The 17,641-nt window shown below is 69.3% G+C and overlaps 1 protein-coding gene across 1 annotated transcript in view; it reads right to left on the bottom strand.

Moving 5' to 3' along the window:
* PLEC (plectin) overlaps positions 1 to 17,641 on the bottom strand; it is an 86,952-nt gene that overhangs the window by 19,798 nt on the left and 49,513 nt on the right. The window contains exons 34-38 of the mRNA XM_076363673.1: positions 8,346 to 8,504; positions 7,576 to 7,655; positions 6,520 to 6,649; positions 3,080 to 3,140; positions 497 to 1,098 (exon numbers count right to left, since the gene is read on the bottom strand). Coding sequence (XP_076219788.1) covers positions 497 to 1,098; positions 3,080 to 3,140; positions 6,520 to 6,649; positions 7,576 to 7,655; positions 8,346 to 8,504 — 1,032 coding nt within the window. The remainder of the gene's footprint in view (positions 1 to 496; positions 1,099 to 3,079; positions 3,141 to 6,519; positions 6,650 to 7,575; positions 7,656 to 8,345; positions 8,505 to 17,641) is intronic.

Raw genomic sequence — 17,641 nt, 5'->3', positions numbered from 1 at the left:
TGCCAGGATGGGCTCTCCACAGACGGATGCTCCTCCTCGGGCCAAAGGACCGGGCGCCGCCTGCGGGGCTACCCAAAGCAGGGGCTGCGCACCCCAGGCGCACCCCGCGCCGTGCAGACCCCCTCCAGACACGCAGCACCCGCAGGGCAGGGTTGAGTCCCCACCAGCTGCAGCAGAGGGGAGGGGGCCGGCCCCATCCTCTGGCACCCGGCTGGGTGTCCAGCGCTGCCCCGAAGCGCTGGGGTGGGGGTGCCACCTGCCCTGCCCGCACAGGGGCACCCCAGGCCATGCACACTGGCCAGCGCGTGGGGCGCAGACCCCGGCGGTGCTGGAGGGTGGCGGGAGTGCGTGGCCCCACGTGAGCCCTGCCAGGGGAGACATAGGCCAAGACTCGCTGGCAGACAACCGTGCTGGCAGAGCAGCCCTGCCGGGGCTGGTGCGCGGCATGGGGCCGGCACAGCATCTTCTGCAGCAAGGGTCCCTGCCCGGCAGTCACCTCTGCGGCATCCGTGTGTCCGGAGCGGCCGCTGGCCGTGAGCTCCCCAGCGCGCTCCGTCAGCACCGTGACCGTCCGGGTGACCAGGGGCTCCCCGCCCTTCTCGCCAGCCGGGTACTCAGTCACCTCCACGATCTCTGTCACGATGGTCTCGGTCACCTCCGTCACCTCTGTCACCTCCCGGGTGGTGACGGGTTTCCAGGACCAGGCGCTCCGGGGGGCGCTGGCCCGGGGGGGGGTCCAGGCTGCACCCCCCACCTGCCCCTGCCCCTTGAGCGGGACACAGGCCATGCTCCCATTCTGCACTGCCACCTCCGACTGGCTGCGCTTCAGCACGGGGCTGCCCAGATGGCTCCGGACGGCACCGGGCACCGGGCTCCAGCCGTTCTCCACCGGCGCCGGCGGCTTCTCCAGTGGCCCCGGCCAGGCCTCTGCGATGCTCCTGCCGGGCAGCTGCCCCGCGTCCAGCCCCAGGTCCCGGAGCTGCGGCTCCCGGAGGAGTTCCTCCGAGCGCTGGCTCTTCTCGCCCAGGCAGCTGGGCCGGCTCACCGAGTTCCCCATGGCACGGGCACAGGCGCCGGGCCCCTGCCTCAGATCCCGGCCTGAAACAAGCCAGGAGGATGCGCGTTATCGGAGCCACCACGGGGCTGCACGGCACCTGGACCCCATCCTGCACCCAGGGCCACCCTCTCCCGCCCCTGCTCCCAGCTGCCCCTCTGCTCTGGGTGGCTGCTGGTGCTGCCCAAATTTCTGCACGGGCTTTGGGGGGTCCCAGCCCACCCCCAAGCAAAGGGCTGCTGAGAGCTGGGGCCCTGGGGACAGGGAGGGGCGAGGCACTGGCCGTCACCTAGGGCCAAGCAGAGGGAGGGAACCCCGAGGGATTCGTGGCATTGCTACCCCTTGGCTGGCAGCACACGGGGCATGCATCCCTGCACCGGCAGGCGCGCATCTCGTTAACAGACATGTAAATGAAGGGTACGGGGAGGCAGCGCAGGGCACCCGGCAGACAGGCAGATGCTCCCGACCAGCATCGCTTTGTGCCATTAGATTAACTCGGAGGCCAGCGGAGCCAGGAGAAAAGAGCCATCTGTCTGCAGGGCCTGACAAAGGCGGCCCCAGGGATCTGCTGGGGGGAGCGGGGCTGGGGGCCATCCGTCTGGGAGCACCCACCCAGCAGGCAGGCAGGCAGGCAGCCTCCCCACCCTGCCGGCCCTGCCGCAGCCATAAATCCTTCGCACCACCCGGCAAGACCCTCCCACGCCAGCCCCTGGCCAGAGCTCCACCGCAGCCGCAGCGCTGCCTGCGCCCAGACCCACCGCCCAGACCCCACACCCGACCCTCCTGCCTGGCGCTGGGCGCACACCCCTGTGCACGTGTGCACACACACACCCCTGCACGTGCACACACACACATGGCGGGCTTGCACAGGCACACACCCGTCTGCACCCACCCACATTGGGCCGGTGCACCGACACCCCCCCCCACAGGCTGGGGCTCTGCATGCACACGTACCCCCTCACACCACGGACCCCTCTGCTCACACCCCTCCGGCTGGGCATCCCACCCCCAGCGTGGGCCTGGGTGCTGCAGGCACCCACCAAAGGGCTGCACAGCGTGCACACACTCTTCACGCACAAACACAACCACGCACATGCTCCACACGTGCGCACACGCCGCAGCAGGACCGCACCCCGCACACACAGACACCACGCTTCACACCCCCCCCAGCCTGCTCTGCCACACATGCACCGCCGCCGCACACCAAGCAACAGGCAGAGACCCCACGCCACCGCACGCCTGCATCAACAGGGCTACACAAGACATGCAAACATGCCCGCGTCAGCTGTGTGCACACACAACAGGACCAGCCTGCTCCACGCATAGGCGCATCCCCAGCAGCCGTGCACCCTGCGGTGCACACTCCTCCGTGGCCAGAGCACCTCCAAGCAGCGCGCACGCACCGAGTCCCCCGCACGCACACCGTGGCACACGCCAAGGGCACAGTCCCCATGTACGGGGTCGCTGTGCACACTTATACACGGCTGCACCTCGCAGCGGGGCCCTGACACGCTCGCCCAGGAGGCTGTGCAGCCCCACGCAGCGCATCGCGCCGCCCCAGCAGTGTCCCCGTCACCCCCCTTCTCAACCTGCGTGGATGGGCTCCCACGGGGCAGCACGGGTGGAGGGCCACGCCAGGGCCGGCAGGCGGGCGAGGCGAGGGGCGATTCGGGGAGACTCTGCACCAGCACCACACGCTCCCGGGGATCACCGGCCTCTCCCCCGCCGGCAGCCAGCCCCGGCCGCGGGGGCGCGGCGCAGCCGCTCAGCTGCCCCCCGGGCAGGCTGCCCCCGCGGCGGGCAGCGCAGGCAGCGGCCGGGGTGCCCTGCCCGCAGCCCCCGCACCCGCCCGCCCGGCCCGGCCCGGCCCGGCCCGGCCCCACGCACCCCCGCGGTCTCGCCGCCGGCCCTCGGCTCCCCGCCGCGCAGGGTCGGCGGGCGCGGACACGGGCACGGACACGGGCACGGACACGCAGCGGAGCCGCCCCGGCACCCCCCGCCCCGCCGGGCCGTCCCGCCACTCACCCCTCGACGGAGCCGGGCGTCCATGGGGCCGGGGCCGGGCCGGGGGGCTCCGCCGCCCCCGCTACCCGCCGCGCCGCCGGGCCATCGCGGGGGCCGAACCGGCGGGCGGAGCCGGGGCGCGGGGACGCGCGGGGCGGCTCGGCCCGGCCCGGCCCGGCCCGTGCGGGGCGGCGGAGCGAAGCGGGGCTCGGCCCCCGTCACCGCCGCCCGGGCATCGCCCGCCCCGGCCCCGCCGCCGCCTTTGTGCGCTGCGCCCCGCGGCCGGGCGGTGCGGGGGGGGTACGGGACGGGGCGGCCCCGCCGGCGGCAGCGTGCGGGCGGCGGCGGCGGGCGGGCGGGACCCTCCGGCACGGCGCCGGGACGGCTCGGCACGGCTGGGCTCAGCGCTGCACCGGCACAGCTCGGCGCGGCGCGGCTGGGCTGACCCCGCCGCACACCCCGCTGATACAATACGGCCGCCCGCCTTAACTCTTTGCGCGCTGAACGGCGCCGTTACCGGGGAAACCCCCGGGGACTCGCAGCCATCCCGGGCAGGGGGAGGGGAGCAGCGCCGTTCCCACCGCCCGCCCCGCGCGGCGCTGCCCCCGGGGGAGCCGCCCGGACACCCCCCACCCCCCCGCACCTGCCACCGCCCGCACCTGCTCCCGCACCGGCACCGGCACCGGCACGGCTCGGGAGGCCAGGGCCCGTCCCTGACCCGGGCTGTGCCTGCCCCGGACCCGTGCACGCACTGCAACCCCTGCGTGCCTGCACCCGCAGCCCCGCGGCGGCACAGCCCCACAGCAGCGCAGCCCCACGGCGGCACAGCCCCACAGCAGCGCAGCCCCGCAGCGGCACAAGCCCACGGCAGCGCAGCCCCACGGCAGCACAGCCCCACGGCAGCACAGCCCCATAGCGGCGCAGCCCCACAGCAGCGCAGCCCCACGGCGGTGCAGCCCCACGGCGGCACAGCCCCACAGCAGCGCAGCCCCGCAGCGGCACAGGCCCACGGCAGCGCAGCCCCACGGCAGCACAGCCCCACGGCAGCACAGCCCCATAGCGGCGCAGCCCCACGGCAGCGCAGCCCCACAGTGGTACAGCCCCATAGCGGTGCAGCCCCACGGCAGCACAGCCCCGTGGCGGCACAGGCCCATGGCAGCACAGCCCCTCCAGGGTGCACCGACACCCCACCCCGGCTCCGGCCCCCTGGATCACAGTGCTGCCAGCCAGAGCCGCAGTGGGCTGCCGCGGCCACAGATGGGGCACGGACCCGCTCCTCAGCTGCTTTGCGGGTGCGGGGTGTCCTCGGAAGGGGCAGCCAGGCTCGGCGGAGCAGGGCAGGGACGGTGCAGCTGGGCTGGGCTGCAGAGATGCTACTGCAAAGCCCACCACCCGCCTCACCCAGAGAGCCGGGGTCCTCCAGGCCTGGAGCTCAAGGACCCCCTCCTGCCTCTGCCCTGGATGCAGGAGGGGCTGGGGGGGGGGCAAGGGGCTGCCAGAGGGGCTGGGGGGGGGGGGGGTGCCTGCTCCTGCCCGTGGTGCACGTGGCGCGAGCCCCATCCTCAGCCTGCCTGGACCCAGCTCTGGCACAATGGCCCCACAGCCAGCGAGAGGCCCTCCGGGGCGGGGGGTCCTGCCCCACACAAAGGAGCGGTTGCCCCTCGCTGGGCCCCGGGGAGCCCGGGGGCCGCTGCAAGGAGCGTCACGCTGCGCTGATGGATGGGGCTCCCTTGGGCTCTCCTGAAAGCAGCGGGTGGAGGGGCTGGGGGCTTTGTCTGCTCGGCTGCCGGAGACACTGCAGGGAATTAGCATATCCCGGGCTCTCCTGCGGCACCGCATCATCTTTCCCGCTCGGCTCCATCACCTTCCCACTGCCGGCAGCGAGGAGCTCAGCACCCAGCGCTGGATGCGTGCGTGGGTGCCCTGCTGAGGCATGGGGTCCCCTGGGTGCTCTGGGCATCCCCAGCTGAACCGGGCCAACCAGGCAGGACCTGGGCCTGGCTGATGGTGCTGAGCACCTGAGCGCTCCCAGTTGCCTCTGTGCCAGGGGACATGCTGCTCCACTGAGCACCACAAAGAGGGGCTGGCCTGGGGGGCTGCTCCCCTAACCTGCCGCCTCGAGCCCCATGGCTCAGTCCACTACCTCCAGCAGCGCAGCTCCCACCCTCCTCCCTGCTGCCCCCCGGGCTCAGCCACCACACTGGCGAGGCACCCTGGGCACCCCACGGCACCCGGCCAGGACCCCGCGTGGCAGGGGCTGGGCAGGGGGCAACGAGCCGGCTCCTTCGGTGAAGCGACTCACTGCCTCCTGTCCCGTGCGCCTGCCGGGAGCTCGCCTGGCACGCTCCGCAGCCCCAGGTACCGGGCTGGGGGTGGTGCGGGCGCCTCGGGCAGAGGGAGCACAGCGCGGGGCACCGGGCGAGAGCGGTCGGCTGGAATCCGCAGCCTCAGATCCCGGGAGCCGGGTGGGTTTCTCCTCGGCCTCGGCTTTGTCTGCGCCGGGGCCGGGATGAATGGCCCTTTCAGTTTGTGCTGTCATGTGTGCGGAGGGAGCCCGTGTGCTGGCCAGGCCCGGAACAAAAGGAGCCGGCGAGGGACTGTTCGCAGGGCGGTGAGGAGGGGCCGGCTGGGGCAGCCCCCGCTGCCGGGTGCTCCCGCTGCTGCTCTGCGCAAATGGGGTGGCGGGAGCTAGCGGCCTGTGCCGGCCGGAGGCTGGGAGAAGGACATGCTAGCGCTCTCCCGGCTCCAGGCAGGGGGACACTTGAGGTCTGGGCAGCGGGGACACCACTGCACATACCCGGGCAGGGGGGATACCCCTCACGTGGCTACACACCCCTCGCATGGCTGCACACCCCTCGCCTGGGCAGGGGGACACGGTTGCACACACCGTGCATGGCTGCGCACCCCGTGCACAGCTGCACACACCTCACATGGCTGCACAAACCTTGCCTGGGCGGGGGGAACACGGCTGCACACACCCCGTGCATGGCTGCACACTCCCTCTGCACAGCTGCACACCCCGTGCACGGCTGCACACGCCGCCTGGGCAGCGGTGCCGTGGGACGTGGCTGAGCCCGGAGCAGAAGGTGGCCCTGCCGCTGGCGGGGCTCCGAGGCGGCGATGCCACAAGTACTGGCAGGGCCACATGTAGAGCAGGCTCCAAGCCCACAGCAGCCGATGGTGGTGTCAGCGGGGGATGGAGGCACGCCTGGGCCACGGACTGGGCGAGCACTATCCGGCTGGGGAGCAGGAACTGGGGACACGGGACCCTGCCTGGCCCGTGGGTGTCACCAGCAGGTTTGCGGGGCCATGCCGAAGGGTCTCCCAGCTGGCCATGGCCAGGCACCATCCTCCCTTACGGGGGCCAAGACCTCACCAGCCTCGGTGGAGACGTGAGCTGGGTCCTGCCTGGCTCTGAACAGTTCTGCCGGCTGCCACGCGCCCAGGAGCAAGCCCGTTACCTGCAGGGCTGGGCCAGGCTCTGGGAGGGTGGGCAGCCTCTTCTCCACGGCATCCAGCCAGTGCCGCAGGGCCAGCAGCTGCTCATGCACTTCCAGCCTCCGCTCCGTCAGCTCGCCCCGCTGCCACGCTCTGGGGAGAGAGCGGGGACACGCCAGGCTGCAGGGCTGCACGGCCGCCACCTTCCCTGCCCGGCACCGCGCTGAGCCCCAGCCTCTGCCACCTGCCCTGCCCAGACCTCTGCCACGGGGCATCTCTGCCCGGGACCCCCTCGGCTGCTCTTGCATGGGAGAGGGATGAAACAGTGCTCGGGTCTGCCAGCACCTCTCTGCCCGCAGTGCCTGCCTCTCCCCTGCACTGCTCTGGGGAGAGGGTGGCTCTACAAGACTGGGGACCAGGGACATAAGGACCCCAAAGCCGACCCCACCCATAAGCACCCCATGCACCCAACCGGCCGGCTGGTGTGGACACCATGGCAGGCAGCTCCGCGGCTCCGCTCCCAGGAGACTCCGGACTCCACCCCTCGCAGGCTCTACTCCCCATAACCAGCCTCGCATCCCAGCCTGCTGGCATGGCCGGTGCCCACTCAGCCACATCTGCCCCTGCCTTGCCCAGCGCTGGCCCCCGCGCACTGCTGGGCAGGCGTCCCCCGAGTCGTCCCCAGCCCCACATGACCCTTGGCAGGGGACGCCCCGCAAGGGGAGCGCTCCTGGGGCTGACGGCCTCGGCTGGGTTCGCTGCTGGCGCCTCTCCCCGAGTCTGTGCTGTCGGCAAGATAAACCCAGCACCCATCCCCATGGCCCCCAGCTCCCCACGCCTGCACCCAGCGCTCACGGCTGCACCTGGTCCTGTCCCTGCTCACCCCGGGGGGGATGTTTCCTGCTGACCCGCACCCTCCCTGTCCCAGCGGCTGACCCAGACCCCCAGGGCGGTGCAGGATTTACCCCAGCTCCCATCATCGTGGTGCAGATGCCTACGCACGCACATGCAGACCCCAGCCCTGACCTGCCCCGACAAGGTGCCTCGGCTCGTCACGCTGTGCCCAGCGGCACCCGTACCTCTCCATCTCCTCCCCATCCAGCGACGACCCCTCCACGCTCTTTCCGGAGAGACCGGCGTCATCCGCAGCACAGCACTTCTGCAAGGAGAGCAGAGGGACGGGTGGGGACGGGGCGTTGGGACCTAGCGGAGGGGCAGGAGGACAAGGCTCTGCCAGCCCCCCCGGCACACCAGCACAGACGTCTTGGGGTGTCGCTGTCCCCCCCCCAGGAGCTGCCCTCCCCACAGAGGGGCAGCCGCTGGCCCATCCTCACCAGCTGGGGCAGAGCACCCCTGGCTGGGAGCCCTGACCACCGTCCTCTGCTCCAGACTTGCGGCCGTCGCCTGCCAGCCATTGCCGGTACCTGTGGGTTTTGGCTCAGCTCATCTCGGTCTCATCTGCCGGGACAAGCACCGCTCGACGTGGCGGTTCCTGCAGCATTCCCGAATTTCCTGACCCTTTGTTACCTGGGATTGCTCCCAGATCTCACTTGCTGCCAGCTACACCTGCCGGCCCCTTTGGCCTGTTTTGGTCACTGGTCCCCGATGTCCCTACAACTGCCCCTTGCAAGGCCATGAGCTGCAGAGCCCACGGTCCTGCGCCTGGCTGAGCCCAAACCAAGCCACGGCAAACTGACCCACAGCGCTTCCCAGCCCGGCCAGGGGCTCCGCCGCTTGCCTACTTTGTAATTCCACGTCCCCGCAACCACCCCATTTCCCCAGCCCCACACACAAGATCAGGCCCCTCTGCCCCGGCACTGCTGGTGCCTTTACTGGGGGCAGGCAGTACCTGCCGGAGGCAGCAGGTCTCGGGGAGGTGGGACATGGGAGGAGGCAGGAGAGGATCATCCTGGTTTTGGGGCTTTTCCAGCCCCAAATGGGTTGAACCCGAATCAGCCTCGGGCATCCTGCACACCCTCAGAGTGCCCCGGACAGTAGAGCTGGCCCACTGTGGAGGCACGGAGCAACGGCATCTCGGACACGAAGAAGAGGCGTGGGGATGGGCAGTGCCTCTCGAACCACGGCAGCCAGCGCCCTGGAGCAGCCCGCGCAGCCCGTTGCACGCGGCCGTGCGCAGACAGTACATGTGGCCCCGTGCAGACAGCACACGTGGGCCCCCGGTACGTTTCTGGGCGCGCGTATCCGCCTGCAATGTGCTGCCCTGCTCCTGCACGTGCCGGGGCAAACAAGGGGCTGTGTTAACAGAGCCCTGCGGGGAGCGCGGCGCGCCAACACCATTCACTGTGGTTTGCCAAGAGCCCGCAGGTACGGCGGGCGCTGCCGCCCTCAGGCACTGGCAGCAGGGCTCAGCCCACTCCAGGCTGGGACGCCGGCAGGGCTGAGCCGGGGCACCCCAGGGAGGTCCGGCCACAGCTCGGGTGCTGCGTGGGGCCGGCAGGGCCAAAGCCACCCCACGCAGGAGCAGCCCCCCCCGGCACCCTCCAAGCTGCACCCTTTCTCCCCTTCTCCCTTCCCCAAAGTGCACCTCAGGGTGCAGCCCAGCTTGGGGAGACGGGGTGCCGCAGGCGCCTGTTCCCTGCCTCCCCCTGCCACCTCCCCCCACCAGCTCACATGGAGACCAGCGTCTCCCAGCAGAAACCTCCTTCACTTCTGCGCCAGCACCAGAAGGGCCGGGACGGCGTGGCCACAGTCGTGAAGATAACAGTTATCAGCCCTACGAGCCCTTCTCTTGCTGCAGATCGCAGCGCTGCAGGAGAGGCACCTGCCTGAGCTCTGCCAGCCCAGAAACCGCTGTCTGCGGAAGACGTCCCCAAGGTCACATCTGGCTGCACCTCCCGCTGCGACCGGCCGCCGGAGCCGTTGGAGGCTTCCCAGGGCCCTGGCTCTGCCACCAGCCAGCTCGGAGTCCGTCCACCTTGCGCAGAGCCTGCAGCCGTTCCAGGCTCCGGTGCTGTGAGCTCAGCTGCTTTGCTGCAACAAGTAGAAGGAGATGCCCCATAAAAACAAGTCTAGGAGCAATGCCTCTCTGCACAGGCACGGACACAGGGAGAGGATGAAGATGCCAGTGGCTGCTCCATGCCCCAGCAGAGAAGCCGGGTTTGCAGGAGGGATCGCACTGTGCCTGCACCCGAAGGCTGAGGGAGATATATACACTCCTACACAGTCCTGGGAGCCCTGCAGTTAACCTGTCATTAACCCTGGTAGCCCTTTGCCAGGTCACCTGGCTGAGCATAACGAGGGGGAGCAGTCCACGATGCTGTGGATGCCGCTGGGAATCCCACAGAGGGAAATGGGAAAGCGTGCGGTGCCAGCAGCCAGAACCCTGGAGAGGCTGGAGGAGGCCAGAGCGGGTGATGCACGTGCTGCAGCGAGCAGCAGGGTCTGGGACGGGCTCCAGCCTGTGGCAAGGGGCCGCATCCAGCACAAAGGGCTGCAGAAGCGTGCCCAGGGAGGAGGAGGAAGGGGATACGCAGCCAGCTCTGAGGCTTTCATCGGAGGAGCAAGGGAGCCTGGTGCTCAGGAGTGAGCGGACCCCTGGTTCGTTTTATCCGGGGCGCAGCAAGGGCGGCTGCTGAGGTGTGGGAACGAGAGTGCGGGTGCTGCCAGAAAGGCTGCGGGAGCAGGAGGTAAAGCATGAACACGGGTTACGGTGGTGCCATGAAGACGGTGATGAGCACGAGACCTGAGCAAGGACAGGTCGACCACATGTCTGAGACGTTGTGCACAGGCTTTGCCTGCGAGGGGAAACAGCTGAGGACTGCGAGCTTGATAAACGGGAGATAAAACCGATTTGATGCGGAAGCGATGCAGCGATGCTGCCCTGGCCGTCGCCGCCGGCGGCCCCAGATAAGGTGCCAGTAACGTGGCTGAGCAGGAACAGCAGCGCGCCCAGCACGTGGCAGAAAAGGGGGCTGGACAGGGCCGGGGGTCGCTGGGAGGAAGCAGCGACCAATGCAGCTGCTGAGGAAGGAGCAGCAGGCAGGGGTCTGGTCAGAAACCGTGCCAGAAGCAGCAGCAAACTGCTGAGAAACGGGGAAGCAGAGTCGGGCTGGTGCCTGGTGCCTGCTCCTGCAGCCTGCCCAGGCCAGGCTTGGCTGCACACGGAGAGGCTCCCGAGCCGCGGCGCTTCGCGGTGCGCAGGTCACAGCCTCACAAGCCTCTCCACGGCTGCAGGGTTTGGGGTCTGGGCTGCAGCGCACCGTCATGGCTCCTCGGTGTGTGTAGCCGAGCAATTTGCTTCACGCCGGCCCTAATAAACCTGCACCTCTGGGGCTCATGCTGGTGGCAGGTCCCACCAAGCACGGTCAGGGCCCTGGGGACACCCACCAGGGACGGTGTGTCCTCACAGGGACGGGACAGGACCCCTCCAGGCTGCAAGGGGGTGTGAGGCCGCATCCTGGCAAGGCTTTGCCTCCCATAGGCACAAACCAGGTTCCCGGGGTGGCAGCGAGACCCACTGCTGGGCGTGCAGGGGAGCGGGCAGCACGGCAGCGGGGGGGTGTGGGGCAAACAGGGGCGTGGGGCAAACGAGGTCACAGGCAAAAGGTGAAGTTTGTCCTCAGGGCTGCAGACTTCAGAGCTGAACAAAACCGCCTGCGAAAGGGGCTGCCTGGGCAGAGAGCAGCCAGAAGGGATGAGGTCCCCAGGGATTAAGGGTACCAGACGCTGGGGGATGCTCACCGGGAAGGTCAAGAAGAGATGGATGTTTGTTCACATGCCGAAAACTGAGTAAATACAGAAAAAGGACCATATTCCACCGTGCTGGAAAGGAAGAGTGGCAGTCTCTCCTCAGCTGAAGTGCCAGCAGGGCTCCGGCACATCAGAGGTGCTCCCGGGCACGTGCGCTCACTGCAGACCCTGCGTGCACGATGCCATCCACTGCAGTGGGGGCCCACAGCCCCACACACCCCGCAGCCGTGGCCACTCGCCCCCAGAGCCGGTGCTGGTGCCCCTCGCCAGCCGGCCAAGCCACAGGCTGCATCTCAGCGCCCTCCTTCCCTGGGGCCAGGTGAGCGTCCAGGGGAGGGAGCGAGACGGTGCGGCTGGGGGCACCAAGGCACGTGGAGTTGTGGCAGCTCTGGTGCAGACTGGTGCAATCACCCACGGAGCAGCACCCGCGGTCCCACAGCCCTCCTGCTCCACGCCGCTGGTCCCTGGCCCCGTGTGCCCTGCAGGTGAGCCCTCACCCCGGGCAGGGCTGCAATGCCTGCAGAGCACGGCACCAGCCCTGCTGCCGGAGCCCGAGCACGGGGAACCCGTGCCGCTGGGGAGCTAGAGGATGCTGCTGCAGGCGGGCAGTGGACAACAGCACAGGGAGGCCTGACCACAGCATCTGCAGTGGCAAACGCTCTTCCAGCAACAGAGCCCAGAACCCAGCCTGGGCTGGCGGGGATGGAGCCCCGGCTATTGCTGCCAGTCTGTCCCAGACACGGCGCAGCATTGCACGTGCACAGGCAGGACCATCCGGCCGAGTCCTGGGGACGTGCTGAGAGACACAAGATAACAAGGAGCAGCAAACCCCAAACCAGTGCAGGGGTGCCTGCGTGCTGGTGCTGCGTGCACCTGCAACAGGAACAGCCACGAGGGTCCCCGCAGCTGCCGCCTGCCCCGGCACATTGGGGGTGGATCCAGAGCAGCCCCCAGCCCCAGGTCGGCTGCCATCCTGCGACAGCCACAAGGCACAGTGGGCTGCGCCAGCTACGCCCTGGGACATGACAGCCGGAACAAACGGATTTGGAGCTGCCTGACAGCAGTGACGCAGTGCCTCGGGTGGGAGGCACAGGTCCCCGCGCCCCGCTGCCTGTGCAGCCCCACCACTGGCTGCATGGCTCGGAGTGTCCCAAGGCTGCTCGGCACCACCACTGTCCCCACCGCGGACACCCTGGCCCTGTGCCCAGCAGCGCCCCAGCCTGCAGAGCTGCCTGGTGCTCGGTGGGACGGGCGACACGCTGGCTGCAGCCCTGGGGCAGGCTCCCAGGCAAGCAGCACCATCGCCCTGCTCGCACCCCTGGGACCTGCAGCAAGGACAGCAGTGGATTCACTAGCTCAGCCGACACCAGCCCCCCGCACAGACCGCGCCGTGCCGCTCAACGGCACAGAGACGCAGGCGCATTACCATGAGGCAGTGCTGCCCTTGGCAGGTGCACATCTGGATTTCACTGGTGCGAGGCAGGGACCCGCCTGCAGTGACGCGGGCTCCGTGCCCCAGGGCAGCGGTGCGCACCAGGGGGGTCTTGGGGTCCCTGCATGTTTGGAGGAAGCGGAGTTGGGCAGCTTATCTCCCTAAAGAAAGGTTCAGCGCCCCGGCGACAGGGGGGCGTGGGAGAGGCCAGTCTGGCTTTGCGGCTGCCGGGTAAGCTGTACAGAGAGTTCCTAGAGCAGTGCGCTGCGGGCTGGAGCCAGCAGTGCCCGGGGCAGCGGGCGCGCGGAGCTGGCAGCTGGTGTGTGCCAGCAGGGCCGAGCTGGCTGCCGCAGCCCTGCTTGGGACAGCAGCCATGGGTCCCACGCGCTCAGAGGCGGCTACCGTGGCAGGATGGGGCGCTGCGGCTGACGGTGCCGCTGTTCATGCAGTGACGGGTGAGCACCCACACGCTCGGGGCGTTAGAAACCGTCCCCACAGCAGGGCCTGGGTCACGCAGGGTGCCCAGGCACGGTGCAGCTCGGCTGCAGCACACCTGGGAGTGCCGTGCAGCGCGCCTGCCTGGCGAGCATCCTGACAGTCCCGCCAGCGCTGTGTGTGAGCCGGTGACAGGCTGTTTGCGAACACCCATGTGTGCCGGGCGGCCGCTCGGGGGGTGAGGAGCCCTTCCAGGGCTGAATAACAGCCATGACTGGCGCGGCATTCAGCACTTTGCATGCCGCTGCCCCGTGGTTTTAATGCTCCGCGACAGTTTAGCTCGGAGGGCCTGAAAGGGGTGAACCCTGGCCCGCGCATCAGCGGGGCGAGCTAAGCTGCAGTGCATTAAAAATGGGAATATAATAGAGTTATCCATCATAATTAGCCTAGCCCAATTACACGCTCGCTCAGCCGCTCCTGGTGCGCGGTGCAGCTCTGTGGCAGCTGACGCAGCTCACAGCCGAGCTGCTGCTCCCCCTGGCCCAGCTGCCAGCCCCATCACTCCCTCGCGCGGCGCTCAGGCTCAGCCAGCTGTGCCAAGGCTGGCAGGGTGGCAGACACTGGCCCTCTCCACCGCATTGACCAGGAAGGAGCGATAGGACGGGCCAGCCCTGCTAGCCCCTGCCACGGCTCTGTCCCGGACCCGCTGCTCACCCACCACCCCGGTGTGGCAGGGCTGGAGCTGCTGGGCCACTGCCAGCTTGGGGGGCTCGGCCAAATCCTGCCCCACAGACCCCAGCTCCCCTTGCGACCGGCCCTCCAGTGCCCAGGGGTATGGCAGCACGGGGGGGGGGGGGCTGTTTTCCCTACACAGCGCATTTCTCCTCCCTGAGCCCTTGGTAGCGCCGTGCTGCGTGATTCGGCTGTGACTGCTTTGGGGACCAGCTAGAGGCTGAGCCACTGCCAGACCCAGGGCAGGTCCCCAGCTCCCCGCTGTCCCAGCGGTGCCGCTTGCCATCGCATTGCCTGTGCCGAGCCCGGCTGACGCCCAGCCCTGCCACGTGCCGCCTGTCGGCTCCGCACTGGCACCGCCAGTGCCCACGGGAAGCCAGGCGGCTCTGGGGCGAGCGCGTGGGAGGCAGACGCTGCCCAGAGGAAGGGGCTTTGGGAGGGACGGGGAGTCCCGGGGGAGCAGAAGGGTGACGTGGAGTGGCACGAGACGGCTCCGCAGATGAGGGACGCCACGCCAGGCGGGGGGACAGGCCTTCCCCACACGCTGCACAGCTCGCCCCACAGCTGGCCCCACGGCACCGGGCTGCAGGCAGCCCCGTGTGCCCGGCAGGCGCCCAGGAGCAGACAGCCGGGATGCACGGGGTGCCCCTCCCCACCTCGCCCCTTGCGCCCCACACCGGGGCCTGTCCCTTTGCCAGCCGCCGCAGTGGGATCCCACCGCCCCGGCTCGCCCACCACCCCGGCGGGTGGAGCTCGCCCATCACTCTCGGGAGGCTCCCCACGCCAGGGCCAACACAGGCACAGGGCTGAGGGGCGTGTGGGGAGGGGGGTCCCCTCCAGCAAACGAGCACTGGCCCCAAAGGCTGGGCCGAGGGGATTCGCTCGGGAGCTGGGGGGGTTTCTCACCCGGGGAAGGGGAGCTGGACCCCCACAGATGTCGTAGGGAGGTGAGGGGGTTTCTAGCCCATGGACTGGGGCTGGGCCACGGAGTTTAGCCCTGGATGCAGAGGGGTCTCGGTGGTCTCATGGGGTTTGTGAGAGGTGTCTGGCCTTGGGGGGGGATCAGGAAGGTGGGGGGGGAGCAGGGAATACCTGAGGGGACAGTGAGGTGGAGCATGGCCGTGGGCTGCCCGTGCCATCCCCAGGGAGCAGTCCTTGCTGCCCTCCCTGGGACCCATCCTGAGCCCCCCGGATGGGCACAGCGGCCTGTGACCACCCCCAGCACAGGGGATGCTCCCCCACACAGTCCCCCCCCACCCCGGCTGCGTCCAACGGCCACGTCCCGGTGCAGCCTGCTGCGGGCAGGCAGGCAGGCAGGGAGGGACGCGGTTGCTAATTGCAGACGCGCAATGCAATTAACATGCTCCCAAGCTGCTGCCATCTGTCCAGGCCAGCCACCGGGCTCTCCACCCAGGTGCTGCTACAGGAGCTGACACGCTCGGCTGCTGCCGGCAGTCCCGCTGCTCCCGGGCAGGCCCCATCGGCCCCCAGAGGGGAGCAGGCACTGCCCCTGCGAGGTCCCACGCAACTCCGGTGCTCTTGGCGCGGTGCCTGGCAGGAGGCACTGCTGCAGGACGAGCGTCTCGACTCGGGGAGACCCAGCCTGGACATGCCTCACGGGGCTGGAACGACTCCTTGAGCCGTCCGAGCCAGCACCAGCAAACCTCCTGAGCAGGCGTCTGCACCGACGTCTCCCAGGCTTGCCCAGGCTGCCCCTAACGCACCCTGCTGTCCCACCGCCGGCTGGCTGCCCGGCCAGCTCGCCCTTATTCCCCCCAGCCCCTCGTCCTCGCAGCCAACCAGGGCTCCCCAACCGCTGCCATCCCAGCCACGACGGCTCCTGCACTGCCAGGAGAAGGGAGCACCCACGGCACAGCCTGCCCGCTCCGGGCGGCACTGCAGGGATGCGCGGCACAGAGCCCAAGGCACCGGCATGCACAGCCCCAGCCCAGCCCCGCTTGTGCGGTAGCAGCACACATCGGCACAGGGTACAAGAGCCTTGGGGGACAGCAGGCACTGCCCCGCCCGGAGCCCCACCGCCGGAGGGACAGATCTGTCCCCATGTGAAGGACGCAGCCTCAGAAGCCTCCACACCACCAGCCGTCCCGCACACTGCTGCTCCCCTTCCCCAAAACCAGGGACCCGCTGGCGCGGGGCTGCAGCCTCCCGGGGCGGGAGAGACCCCGGCCCCACTGCACCCGCACTCACCTCCATGCAGAGCAAACCCCGGGGCCAGGAGCGCCGCCAGCCCGGGGCCCATGAGCAGCTCTGGGGACAACTCCGTGGCCCTGCCCCGTGCCCAGCAGCGCGGCGCTGTGGGGATGCCCGGACACGGCTGTGCATGAGCCTGGCACGCCGCTGCAGTGCTCGCACCAGGAGCTGGTCAGACCTCCAGTGCCCTGGCGCACTCCACCATGACCCGCGGCAGCATGCACCCTGGACGGCGCGGCCCACGGCACGAAGGCGCGAGAGGTGACTGGGAGCCCCCAGCCCGCACCCACAGCGGTGAGGCCGGGGCACGGCCGCCCACGGGGAGCAGTGAGGGCGAACAGACCACGCGGAGCTGCCGGCTGGTTTTATAGGATCTCTTTTACTGACCTCGCTGGGGAGAGCCATGGGTCCATACTGCATGTTTTACAAACACTTCACGGTATATACAAGTCAGGTTTTAGTGTTTTCCCCCCAAAAAGAGATGCTTTTGGATTACTGATCAGCCCCAGCTGCCCTGATGAGAAATGACTGGGAAATCAGGGGAGCGCAGGGCCCTGAGGGAGAGGGAGCCCCGGCTCAGGCTGGGCTATAGTACAGAGTCGCCCACATTAGCATGTCATGCAAAAGCAAAACTGGATAATGAGAATAATAATAACGAATGCTGAGGAATAACATGACTCGATCTACACGTGGCAAATGAGAGCAGGCGGGAAGGAGGAGAGGTGCTGTGGAGATCCGCAGGTGAGCCATGGCACCGTGCCCGGAGGCCGTCCCTGGGGAGGAGGGGGTGCACCTCGGGGCACGCTGGCACGGGGCAGGGGAGGACCAGGCGACCGCACGGGTGCCTCCTGGGGGGCTACGGCCCCTGTGGGGGGCCGAGCGCGGGGGCTACGGCCCTGACAGCCCGAGCCGGCGTGGCCCCGCCGCCGCTGCTTCACTTATTGCTTCAGCCCCTGCCCAGGGCCCCGGTGGAGCGTGGCGGGGGACGGGGGCTGCGTGCTGCCAGGGGGCAGGGGCAGCGGGTGGGCCGGGGCACCCCGCTGCCGGCCGGGGAGCTCCGGTGCCACGGAGCAGCCCCCACACCCGGGCAGCGCGGCCCCCAGTCTCTGCCCGGGGACTCTGGCAAGTGCAAAGAGAGAGGGAGCACGTCCCAGTGTCCTCAAGTGCAGTCCCACTTGCCCCAGCAGAGGGGTACGGGCTCCGTGGCAGCGGTGAGGGGAGTTGGGATGGACATCCAGCAACACTAAAACAAAGCGAACAGAAAAGATGGGATGAGACAGGGAGACTGGTCCATGAGATGAAGCCATCGAGCCCAGCCGGCAGTGCCGCGCGCCCGCCCCGCGCCAGCCTGCTCGCCCCCGCGCTGCCGCGGCGAGCGACACCTCCCGACCGGGGCCGGCCCTCCCGCGGCTGGAGCAGCTGGGCGCAGCACCGGTCCAGCACAACCACGGCTGGAAAGCCTTCACCGTGGGCGACTGTACCCCAAACTGTACTTAGAGGAAAACAACGCCCACTGGACATCTCGGTGTCACCGCCTGGAGAACGCAGCACCCAGCTAAAGCCCCAGCACCAGCCCAGCAAGCCGCAGGACGGCGGGGAACCCCGGCTCCAAAGAGAGACTGCAA

This window comes from Aptenodytes patagonicus, unplaced genomic scaffold (assembly GCF_965638725.1).
Source record: "Aptenodytes patagonicus unplaced genomic scaffold, bAptPat1.pri.cur scaffold_77, whole genome shotgun sequence".
Taxonomy (NCBI): domain Eukaryota; kingdom Metazoa; phylum Chordata; class Aves; order Sphenisciformes; family Spheniscidae; genus Aptenodytes; species Aptenodytes patagonicus.
Note: the sequence above shows the minus strand (reverse complement) of the source record. Positions and strands in the feature narration are given on the sequence as shown.